The sequence below is a fragment of the Atta colombica genome, unplaced genomic scaffold (assembly GCF_001594045.1).
Source record: "Atta colombica isolate Treedump-2 unplaced genomic scaffold, Acol1.0 scaffold28, whole genome shotgun sequence".
NCBI lineage: Eukaryota > Metazoa > Arthropoda > Insecta > Hymenoptera > Formicidae > Atta > Atta colombica.
This window is the reverse complement of record NW_017259381.1, coordinates 1,126,580-1,140,179: the sequence shown is the minus strand read 5'-3', so window position 1 is coordinate 1,140,179 and position 13,600 is coordinate 1,126,580. Positions and strand designations below refer to the sequence as shown.

General features: G+C 28.8%; 1 protein-coding gene across 1 annotated transcript in view; it reads right to left on the bottom strand.

Moving 5' to 3' along the window:
• LOC108689874 (mediator of RNA polymerase II transcription subunit 15) overlaps positions 1-12,770 on the bottom strand; it is a 20,699-nt gene extending 7,929 nt beyond the window's left edge. The window contains exons 1-4 of the mRNA XM_018196827.1: positions 12,712-12,770; positions 12,204-12,291; positions 8,740-8,791; positions 7,641-7,835 (exon numbers count right to left, since the gene is read on the bottom strand). Of these exons, the coding sequence (XP_018052316.1) occupies positions 7,641-7,835; positions 8,740-8,791; positions 12,204-12,291; positions 12,712-12,770 (394 nt within the window). The remainder of the gene's footprint in view (positions 1-7,640; positions 7,836-8,739; positions 8,792-12,203; positions 12,292-12,711) is intronic.
• Positions 12,771-13,600: the final 830 nt, after the last annotated feature.

Here is a 13,600-nt window from a genome sequence, read left to right as displayed (position 1 = left end):
TAGTTCAACATCTTAACATTCAGAACGTAGTGATTCTTCATATTTAAACTAATGTATTTAACATAAATGGTCTTGTTTCCAATCTTTTTTTTTTAAATTTTGTTCTGTTTTTTAATTTTCTGTGATAACTCTTGGGTTGAAAAGATAACGCAATTTGGATTTCATTTTTTAATTTTATTACATATATTATTTTACAACAGAGTTTTGTTCAAGGTTCATATATGATTTGGATTCAGCGAGGTAACAATTTTTTAAGATTATAATGTAGCGCTAATTATTGATATCAGATTTTTTATATATCTGATACGTACCATTCAAATTAAGTAATTTTTATTTATACGATTTTAACTTAATGATAAATTTAACGCCCATTATTATATTATTGATATCACATCTTTTATGTTTAAATTAAAATAATATGTTAAATTAAAATTTTCATTTATTAGACTTTAATAGATACAAAAATATGTACTACTTATGTTTCATCATATATTTTAAGTTCATAAAATTTTTATGCAGAGTACATACTCACAGCGCTTTTTTTACCTTTTTTAAAAAAGGTAAATATATATTGATATCTCATGCATTTCATAGAGTTTAATGTTTTCTTATAAACAGTATATGAATTAATTAATTTAGCATTTTTTTTCGAAAAACTGAAGAACATTACCACTTTTTTCTACCCTTTTTTAAAAAGATAAGTTTTGTACTGAAATCACATATTTTGTAGTGTTTAATGTTTCCTTATAAATTTTCATTTTATAATCTAGTAAAATCTTTCTCGCGGAACATATATTTGTACCGCATTCTTAAAAAGATAAATTCAAAAAGATAAATTTATATACTATTATCATGGCTTTTGTAGTTTATAATGTCTTTATAGTATATAAATTAATTACTTTAATACATTTTTTACGAAAATTTTCAACTGTAACACCAGAGTTGGAAAGTCACTCAATCGTTATTTACGAGTTGTAACGCTCACTCGTTACTTAAAATAGTACTCGTTATTATAAAATACGGACGTGATGGCTATATTCAATCAGAAATCAATCATTTTATCCTGGGTCATATGGGCTCGCTCATTAATGTTAAACTGATTTAACTAAATGCGATGGCAAGCTGTTTTATTTTACAAACACAAAACATTTCAAGTATAACTCGAGAAAACAAAATATTTAATAAAAATTCCGGGGCAGTGATTGTACAAATATATCAATATCTTATATAAGAGAATGCAGCAGTATTGATAAGTGGTCTTATATTAAGTCCATTTTGTTTATTACAATATACGTTTAATTAAATCATCAAGACTGAATACAAGAGTTACCATATTTGAACTCACGATATAAATAAATCGTACTGATCACACTAATATTTTATTCTCACATCTCTGCATTTTTTATACAAATATATTTGTATAAAATGTTCCTTTTCAATTTCATCTCTTCAAACAAGAATCATGGAAAGATTCTTAACTATACAAATTTGAACTTTGGGTCTATTTATCAGAGTTTGAAATATAATGACTAAATATTGATCAATAAAATAATTCGTAAAGCATATGAAATTAAATTTAAAGCAATCATAAGGCCTAGCTATGAGTACAGACATAAATCAGTTAGAATTATTCTTTTCGATAAAAAATTTTCACTTAATTTTATTCCTTTTTTCAAACTGTAATTTATACTTAACATAGACCTGCGACATACGATATTTGTTTTCCTGTAACCGAAAGGTTTAGCAGTCATTCATTACATGTTAAAAAGTTATTAAAAATGGAATAGAGAACTCCGATGACGTTGACCTTGAATATAATGTCAAGGTCATGATCCTGAGTGACCATCGGGCACTTTCAGCAGTCGATCATTGTCTATTAAAAAGATATTAAAATTAAAATGGATACAATTCATTTCAGATGACCTTGACCCTCCCACACATTATGAAGGTCATCACATCGAATAACCTTCGGAAAGTTGTAACAGTAATCCATCACGCGTTACAAGGCTATCAAAAAAAAAATGACCTTGACTCATATTGTCATTCATATCATTAAGGTCATGACTCTGAATGATCGGATAGTTTCATCAGTCGATCTTTGATCATGAAAAAGTTATTAAAAAATAAAATAAAAAAGTTTAGATTGCCATCAATCGACTGAAGTTCGAGATGTAATCCACAGGCAGACGATATTGACATTTCTTAAAATTTGAACAAAATTTGAAACTTGTAACAATATTCACTCGTAGGGCAAATAGAAAAAAACATTAATGCACTTTCATTACACAATTCGAGTATAAGCTATCGATCATGCATAGAAGATTGATCATGCATAGAATTTAATCGGCACAGCCATTATTAAATATAATATTCGAGATGTTGGAAAACTCATCGCTCCACGTAAAGATACCCAGCAGTTTCTCAGGATTTATGACAATGACAATCTTTCTGAAATTTTTTGTTTTTATAAATTTGTGGAGTTTTCTTCCCCTGTAATAAATCTTTCAAACGCTTCTTTCAAAAAAAAAAATAAAAAAATTTTGTAACTTTGATACGCCACATGACGCCACTTCAACTTATTTAGATTTTTTATAGCTTTTTGATTGTTTTTAAACTTTCTGATTCTTATATTAGGTGTACAACTTTGCTTCCGCCGTTTTCCTATAGATAGCTTTAGCGGTAAGTGGTGGTCGAAATAAATAGATCATAGACGTCATACAATGAACTTGGGCATCTGTCAACATAACCCCATAGAAATATTAGTCGATTTGTGTCTGCATCATAAAGTTATTCTCAATTGAAAATGTCAGTTTACGAGCCAAATTCTCGTCATTTGCGGGAGGTTTTAATTTTTTGCTTCAATATGAAGAAATCTGCGGCTGAGGCTCATCGAATGCTTTCAAATACTTATGGTGAGCCGCTATTAGTGAAAGAACGTGTCATGAGTGATTTCAACGCTTCAAGAACGGTGATTTTGACGTCCTAGATCATGTTCTGTATTTGATGGAACCAGCTCGGCGGAGTGTATTATGAACTGTTAAAACTGACTGAAACAATCACAGGCGATCGGTAGCGAACGCAATTGATGCGTTTGAGCCGAGCATTGAAAGATAAACGGCCGCAATACAACGAGAGATACGATAAAGTGATTTTGCAGCAGGACAATGCTCGACCCCATCTTGCGAAAGTGGTCAAGCCATACTTGGAAACGTTGAAATGGGAAGTCCTACCCCACCCGCCATATTCTCCAGACGTTGCTCCCTCTGACTATCACTTGTTTCGATCAATGGCACACGGCTGGGCTGACCAGCACTTCTGGTCTTATGAAGAAGTAAAAAATTGGATCGATTCGTGGATAGCCTCAAAAGATGACCAGTTTTTTACAATAAAGCCTCGAATTTCGGAAAAAAAACGGCGCAAGCAAAGTTGTACACCTAATACTTATACGATGTTGCAATTTGAATGTCTTTATTCAACTTCAGTTCTATTGTATATCAATCTTATCTTTAATGCTTGATTTTTGCAAATCATTTGATCACGCGTTTTCCGTAAATGTCAGTTTTATTTTTGTAACAACTACATTCATGGAAAATTGCACATCTTTGTATTTTTTTGCGCACGAATTAGTATATGATGAGAAGAGTCATGAAAGCTATCAAATGTCTGACATCATTAATTATATCAAATATTTCTTAGAAAAAGGTACATGCCAAATTTATGTTTGCTTTTGAGATCAATCACTTCTGATAAGAAAGAATAACCTGGACTGAAGTACATTTACATAACAGACTACAATGTATGAATGTTATCTTGAATCGAAAAATTGTCAAGCCAAGATAACCTCGAGTTCTTTATTAATATTTGTATACACTTATATAAACTTATATAAACTTCACATGATTATCGCATTTTCATGTTTCCTTCCATTTTCTTTTGAAATTTCTTTTCTAAATCTTCTCATTGTTTTATCCGATCTTTATGTAATAACTCCTCTTTATTTCTCTGCTGAATATACTGAAGTTCGCTTTAATATTCATCTTCTTGTGGTACAATTAACAGATTACGCATTTCTATGTTAGGCAAAAAAATAGTAAGGGTCATCCAACAATACCCGTATATGGTATATATCCATGTATGATATATAATACAAATGATTGGATTATAATTTTATAATTTTCATAGAATTATATGTTGTAAAGTGATTTTTTTTTTCAAACACAATAAATAACACAATAAATAATGCTTTCTATTCCAATGATCTGCTTAATATCTATTCAACGATATATTTGCTGATTCAAAGTATATTCAAAGTATATTTCAATTTGTAGCTCAAGAATATTATAATATTTACTGTTCTCGGCTTAGAGTAACGTTATACATTTAAACAGATTTACGTCATCAAAATCATTGATTAAAATATTGTAGAAAAGTCGGCTTATACATTTTTTACTGTCTTTTAATCTAATTGTATATTTACTAAACATACAAGAGATATGTTTATTTATTCTATATACAGGTGATAACCTTTTGTCCTTAAAGAGATATATTCTTGGCCGTGTTCTGTGACGATTTTTTCCTTGACAAAAATTTATCCAAAGCTTATTTTTTAATAAAATATATTATAGGATATGTGTGATAATACAAACTAACAATCAAAGCCTTAAACGATCTAGTTGAATCTTAAATGCTTCTATGATTCTGTGTGAATTTATATACTAGGTATATGGTTCTTTTGAAACGCGCGCTGGAAGGATTTTTCGGTCTTGAAACGCTAATTCTACTAAACTGTTGCAGTAATATCACGAGTTAAAATTGACTCAGCAATTTAACAAGTTGTGTTCTTCTCTAAGTCAACTCCGATAATCTTGACATTGATGTATGTTGTCAAGATCATGATCTTGAATGATGTCCATGTTTTAGCCATCGCTTGTTATCCGTTAAAAAGTTATTGACAAAATAAGTTTTATAAATGGAATGTATGGAAGACGATCAACTGCAGCAAAAATATGTAACAAGTACTGCCGATATTTCATTATGAATGATACTCTATCTCTGTTATTTGCTGATGAAATTATTACCCCACAGTGCATCACAGGAAAGTTATGGTAGGATTTTGCACTTCATTTTTCTATTTTTTATTGATTTTTAATTTTTTACTTTTAATATATTTTTTTGGATTCCATGTTAGATCCGCTATTTTGAATTTTAAAACTTGACCCTGATATTACTAGCGATAAAAAAATTCTTATAGATAAACTTCTATGTAACATTTTTTCGAACGTTATCATTACCATTGACCTTTTTGCTTTTTTTTTTCTTTTTTCGTCCTCTTATTTTGGATTCTGAAATAAAATGAAAGAAACGCAAGAAATATGTTGAGCAACAGAGTATCGGGAAAAATGGCAATCCGTAACCAATATTGTTTCGAGCAGTTCACATAGACTCGTTTGGAGAGAATTCCTGTTCGTGACCAAATTATTTGGCGATGGGCTTTGTACCATGTTAAACTGATTGGATTGATAGATTTCAAATCATTGCAGTGGATCAACAAATTTAAGACAAGTTTTTAGTTTTAACATAAAATAAAACAAAATAAAAATAAATATAAAATTGAAAAATTCTATTTATAAAACTTATTTTGACCATAATTTTTTAACGAGTAACAAGCTAAAACATGTTGAAAGTCATGACCTTGATACGTCAATGTCATCGGAGTTGACTCAGAGTGTAGGGATACAAGAGTTACTAAATTGATAACTTCTATTGCACATAGCATCTTTAGAGGGGCATTCAAGTGAAATATTGTACAGCTGAACTTTACTCGGCCTTTCCAATAATAGATAGACCTTTCCAATAATATATAATTCATTTCAATTTATCACTTTGCACACTTCTCTTATCAGTTATCTATATTAATTACACAGGCCCACAAAAAAAGTGCTGGAATGGAGACCCAACTATTCTTATGTATTTTGAGTAGGTCCTTTTCACCTACCATGAAAAATTTTTTTCAACCTCCCCCGATTTGTCACTATTTGAGTCATAACAAAGATTATTATTAACATTGCAGTCAAAAAATGTCGAAATTCGGAAAAGATCCTATTCTGCATAATTATCCGTAATTGACTTTATTCTAAGTTATTAACTAGTTCAATGTTAAAAAACACTATCGCGTTTCTTACAAGAAAAGTGTTATGTCTATTTTTTAAATTTGTTTACATCGTAAATATTTACATCAATTTCGCGCTTTTATTTAGTTTGATTCTATATTTGTAAAAAAAATTTTAATACGTAGTTTTTATTAGAACTGTATAAAGCAAGATGATACGCAATATTTTGATATCGTTTTGAAGTTAAAGTTAGTAATAATACATAAAAAAAAGTACCTTGTGCTGGGGGTAGAAATCTAGCGATTCTTACGTATTTTGAGTTGCTGAATACGAATCTGACATAAAAATAGAACTATCCAGGGCAAATTTTCAATTTAGAATGAAAAAATGAATGTTTAAAATTAATTATAAATTTCAGTTTAATATTATTATTTATATTATATTGTATAAATCTTTGAAATTCTCGTGACATAAAATTTCAGATAAAATTTCCTTGCCATAAGTGGCATAAATAATTTTCGTTGCGTCAGTGATTTTGCACTGATTAAACGAGAAAAACATACAATGATGAATTATACTGACTTCCACTTCTAAACCAATTGATGAAATTGTAATCATTTTAGCAATTATAAGTTATCATTTTAAATATGAGTTATAATTATTTATAGACCAACTTAATAAAAAAAACACAAAAGAAAATTAGACATTCGTTTAAGACTCTTAAATAATCGCGGTCATGTTGGAATCGTGACGTCAGAAGCAAAGAAGGATATGTTAATTTATGTTATGTGCCATTTGTAAATAAAGATAATTTGGATAATTCTAAATGACGAGATCGTTTTTAAAACATTTATAAAAATCGATGAAAACTGTCCTTTCTTCCCTTGATAATTAGTAAATAAAAGGCACGTAAAGGGAGCCCATACTCGGGTAGAAACACACGGTCTGACAGCTGTTGAAACGAGTGAAAAATACGCTTCTACATATAAAATTCCAAGACTAACTTTAGTTTTCGTCAATAATTACTTTGATAAGTACGAGACAAGTCACATTTTCACAATTAAGCAAATAATAACGAAATGGCATGCAACACAAATTTCATCGCCAAACGTCACTTTTCCACACCTATAAGTTCAGTCATTTATCGTGGCGAGGCTGTAACACACACACACACGCACGCACGCACGCACGCACGCACGCACGCACGCACGCACGTACGCACGTACGCACGCACGCACGCACACGCACGAGGCTCGTCATGTACATGTATTCGCCTTCGGTGCGTCGAGAGCACATGTACATGGACTCATGCTTGTGTGTATGGCTACCGCCTTCGCCAGTCTGATTCTATGTCATCACCGTCAATGCAGAGTTCTTGATTGAAAATATTTAGGAGTCTTAAGCAGAAAGAAAAATAAAACAAATGATTAAACAAAGCAGATACATTTGCTAAAAATAGAATCTATATTTATTACAATATATAATAATAATACAACTACTGATTATTCCTTTGCAAATTATAATACTTACGATTAGTTGCAGTATTTGTAGGTGGTTGCGAAATTATACCCTGATGATTAGGACCTCCCATGCTCATCATTTGATTATTTCCTGTACCCTGACGTGCTAATGTCTGAAGAGCACCAATTGGATCAGGCATGCCTTGATTATTAGTACCAGCAGTACTAATACCTGGTGCATTGCCAGTTGCACTCTTTTTAGAATCTATAAAAGAATAAAATGTCATTGAAATAATACATATAAGATCTCGCAATATAATCAGACTTTTAAAAAAGAAATACTGAAAAAGGAAATTACACTTTTAAATAAGAAATTTTATAAATAAGAAAAAATATTAAATAAAGAATACGATTAGAAATAACACTAATAATTTAATGATTCATTAGCTTAAAACTTATTTGTGTTGCTTTTTTTTACATGATGCTTTTTTTTACTGGATTGTTTGAATGTTATTGTGCTGATGATCTTGCTGAAAATTATGTAATCTGCTATGCCAGAAACTGCGTAGCTTAATTACCACATTACAGGCTGATCTGGATTTTTATGCTATTTTTTGCGTAATTTTGTGTTGGCTCAATATAATAGTCGACCAGAACATATCACATGATCAAAGTATTCTCTTCATAATAATTAAAAACAATGCAATTGCAGTTTTCCAACCATACAGTAGTTCATATTTATTCATTCAGATACTTCCGTCAAGTACCTTTTGTCAAACAAATTCCAACTGATCAACCAGCATAGAAATTCGTGTGATATCAAGCTAACAATATAACAGCAAGTATCCAAATTCAACTAATGATTAGTTAATGATCAGAATGAGTAAGAAAAAAGCATTATGTGTTATAGATTTTATCTTCCTGAAACAAATACACTTTAACTTCATTTTAATCTCACAATTCAGTTTGTGTAATTTTAACAAATTATGTAGTCTTTAACATAGTTAAATTATATTTGTTTCGTTGAGAAAATTTATAATTTAATTTGCTACGTTTAATTTATAATGTTAACATAATAAAAATAATCATAACTTTTATGATAAATCTCATATATTTTTAATATAATTTATTATTATTATATTTAATATAAAATATTTTTAGAATATTACTCATTTCTCTAACATGAAGAATCAATCTGGCAACAAAACCCAAGTATTCTTCCTGTAAAAAAATAGAAACATATTAGTAATATTAAACAGCTTGCATTAAGGTAATGTATAGAATATAATAATCTTTGTGATAACTCAGACGGGAGGTTGGTCATTAGTGGTCATAGCGTACAAAAAACTACTCTTGAATTACTAAATTATCTCGAATTACTTAAGATTACCTAATACTATCTCAAATTATTTTCCAGATCATCAAATACTGCCTCATATTATCAAAGGTTACCATACAGTATTTAAAATTACGTTATATTTTCGTGAGATTATCCGAGATTTTTCCGAATTTATTTTGTTCATCTAACAGTAAGATTACCTCATAAGAGAAGATAAAATATTATTTCTTCAGATCACTGTAGAATATCTTTATAGACAACTATGATAAGTATCTTTGAAAACTTCGATTTTTAATTTTCACTGCTTAAAAAAAAAAAACGCAATTTTATAAAACAAATATTTATTGCATATAGGAACATAAAAATATAAAAATTTCACAAACAATATGTTTTATATGTATAGATAGTAATAAATTCGATTATTCATAACGTTGGAGGTTTTTTAATACTGACCCATAAATTTATATACAATTCTGCAATCACAGAAATCTTTTTTAGTTTTCGAATACAATGATGATTTTGCCGCAAAGTTTGCAGAATTAAACATGTGTATAAATTCACACCGAAATATTTAAACGCTAAGATCTGTTTTGACCGAAAATAGGACTTTTCTTATTCAATTAATAAGTTGCTTTCCATTTATATTAAAACTCAGACAATTCTCATTTGTCATAATTCAATTGAATGCATATTCTTTTTCATTCTGACAAGTGAGATTTAATTGAGTTTTTACCTACAAGTTGCATAAATTCGAGAACGTGCGCGTGTTATGCTTTACTAAACCTTATTAATTTAAGCAATGATGTAATCAAATTCTGGCAGTGCCAAGGTACTTTTTTCGGAAACTTGGCAGCGCCAGAATACTTTCTACAATTAATATTAAAAATTAATGTTTATGTAATAAGTCAATAAGAAGGAAAGGAAACATTTAAAGTTAGTGAAACCCAAATTTCAATATGATAATATGATGATAGCCATGTAGCATGCAGCTAATCAAAGCGTCCAAGCTTGTTCCCCTTTAAAGCTATCAAAAAGACACCAAAAAGATAAAAAGGTATTACATTATAAGTTGTAAAAATTAAAGAAATAAAATATTTACAATATTTTGTTTAGCGTCGTACGTATATCAATAATTGTCTCTAAAGTATAGGTATAGATTTGATAAAATACAGCTTATATTATAATTAGAATAAAGAATAAGAATTTGTTCAAATGTGTAAACGTAATATTTTATAACAAAATGTTGAACGCTTCAATATCTCTCTCCCTTATTTTGTTTGAAACGCTATCAGAGTACATTTATTTTTAGAACTCTGTCACAATTAAAAATGAGATTATAAACTTGTTACATGATAACTTTGTTACTAAAGTAAGTAGTGACACATCATTCGAGTATAAAATACTCACTTTAGATTCACAAGAAAAGGCCTTCAACATGAAAATTCAAAAAATTATGAAACTTTAGCAAAACATAGAAGATTTAAATATTATTCTGATATATAATAATTTTTTTATTGCTCGAATTTATCCAAGGCCCAATTCATGCTGACAACGTTCATGAGCATCATTTGTCTTCGTTTAACATTTGACAAACAACAGGATATGATGATTTTTTAAGCATTATGAACATGAATCAGACCATGGCTCTAAAGAAGTAAAAAATTAATCTTTGAAGATTATGCCATTTATCGTTTCTATTTTACTATTCGCCAACAGGAGGTAGAAAAAAACTTTAGAGAAAATTTATTTTTTTTTTAATAAGTAATAAGATTTACTGAAAAACTTTACTGAAAAAAATTTACTTAAAAACTTATTCATTGTCTAAAAAATAATAAAAAATATACATAAACAAAAAACAGGAACAATATATTCACAATATTAATATTTTTGTGGTTTTTTTATAATACTGTGTAATACATTACGTGTTCCACTTAACCATATTCACAATTAGTTGAATTTTTTTACAATTAATAATATATATGTGCTTCCGATATATAAAATACACAAAAAAATAAAATAACTATTGCCGCATTTTATTACACGTTATGCTATATTTATTTTTCATGCGTATTTCGATAAATTGAATTGTTCATGTAATTAAACAATTAATAAGTTTTCTAATTGATCTCATTTTGAAAAATAAATTTTTTTCTCTGAAATTTTGTTCCGCGCGTTTTGTTGAGATAAAAATAAAAAATGGACTAATATTAAGGGATTAATTTTACCTTTTTATACCTTTACGGTAAAGGAAGATATTAAAAAGAGCCAAATTTTTATCCATAAAATATAAATAAAAGGAATAGCATTTTTTATAGATTTGACCTTCTGAATAATGTTAATAAAAAGTTCGGGATCCTTGAAAATTGAGCACGAGCATCATACATTTAAAGAAATTTCAATATTCTTATTTATATTTCGAGATGTTCCCCAAATGCCATAAACACATTTTTAATAATTTTATCATATTCTAGTCAAAATACAAAAAACGCTATTTCTTTTACTTATTTTTTGGACAAAAATCTACTCTTTTTTGGAGAATATTTTAAAAGTCCGATTTTTGTTCAAAAGAATGTAAGCAAAAGAAACTATTTTTGTAGATTTTTAACTTATTCTACAATGTACTCTTTGTTTCCTGTTTCTTGTTTTTCATCTTTTGCTTTTTTTCTCCTTTGTAATCATTTTATCAACAATTGTATTTCTTGCTATGTATTTTTTTCGAAATTTGTTAACTTTTATCTCAATATATATATATAAAACAATATAAAACAAAAATATAAAACAAAAACCTAGATAAGAATATAGCAAAAAGAATATAGCAAAGAGCAAGAAACAGGAAACAAAAAGCGCATTGTAAAATTTGCTTTAACCTCCTAAATGTAAAATCATTAAAAAGTTATAAGGGACTATCTTGAAAATAAACAAAAATATTAAAATTTCTTTAAATATATTCATACTTAATTTTCAACGTTTTCCTATTGATTCCAAACTTTTTGTTAACATTATTGTATTCAGGAGATCGAAATCTATAAAAAACGCTATTCCTTTCACTTATATCTTTATGGGTAAAAATCGCACTCTTTTTAAGAGTTCCTCCTTTGACCAGCAAAAAAAGTTGTTTTACATGTCAAGACATCCTTTACATATTGTCAGTTTTATAATTTCTAAGTTGGAGATCTTTCCTTGTCAATATCACTTGTATAAAAATGGAAAACAACTATATATTTCACTTTAAATCCAAAAAGTATATCTGTAAAGAATAGAATTAATATGTTCTTAGTATAATTCTAGACATACCTTAGATTTAGCTTTTTGAAAGACATGATTCTCCATTTCAATGCTATTCTTTGTTGTAGGCATGCCAGATACTTGTATTGCTTCATCACTGTTATCAAAATGTTTACAATTATATATCAAATGAAAAATTAGAGTTATTTTCTTCAACTATATTATGCATATTTTATCAAATGGAGAAACGATAAAAAAACAATTTTATCAAAATTTTACAAAAAAAGTAAATGAAAAAATATAAATATTAGAAAAAAGAAAAATGAAAAGAGCAAATTGGTTTAAAATTAATCTATTGGCACACACATACACACACACACACACACACACACACATACACACACACACACATACACACTAAGTGTTTCATGTAAAAAAAATATATATGTGTAAATAATATTCCATGAAAAAGATTATTTAATAGATAAAATTACTTTTTAAATGATAATTAAACTTTTAATACTAATTGATATAAAATGTTTTTACTTTATAAACTTTATCAACATAATTGACTTACATTTTCGCAACTACACTCTGACGAAAATGTGGCGTTTTCCAAGAATCATCTGTGGCCATGATTGTGTCAATTACTTACAAATAAATAAAATTGGAAAAAAACAATATCAAAAATATTCAATAATAATATATTTATGTGGATAAGGTCCCTTTCTGTTCCAAACCATAGTGTCAAAAATGTTACTGTGAGAGTGTCATTGCATGAGAGCGTCGAGCATCGAGAATCGTGAACTTAGGGAGCGTTTATACGTAACCGTACGCGATATGCCGTAATCGATAAAAAGAGTCGCCACAGACAAAATTTCTGTAATGGTCGCAGCATACTCTTGCATAAAGCATAGTGCATAAGCGAATCAATTAATCAGAATCTTTCCTTTCCTCCCATTCCACAGAAAAGAAGAATTTCGATTGATTATGCATTATGTGTTATGCAAAAGTTTGTGCCGCGGTCTTAACAGTAATCTTAAGACGTGAACTTAAGTCGATGAGCCAATCAGGATATTGCTTTAAATCTAAAATAGAAATAGAAATAACAATAAACTTATCCATAAGGCGAGTTTCAACCGGTTGAAATTTACCTTATTGCAAAGTTATGGATAAGTTTACTGTTATTTCCATTTCTGTTAGACATAATCTAAAGTAGTATCCTGATTGGCTCTAAGTAAAATGTAGAAAAAATGTGAAAAATGAACAGTCCGCGCGAAATTCCGTAATTTCATTATGACGAAAAAGTGAGTCATCTCACGGAAATTCGTTCGGCAAGAAATTTTTTGTCGAAAAGTGAGATCTGAGAAAGAAAGACTGAGAAATAGAGCGACAGAGAAATCACAACCGACTGAATCAACTGAATTTATGGTTTGAAGGTTATCCAGGAAATCCGGTTGTACCAA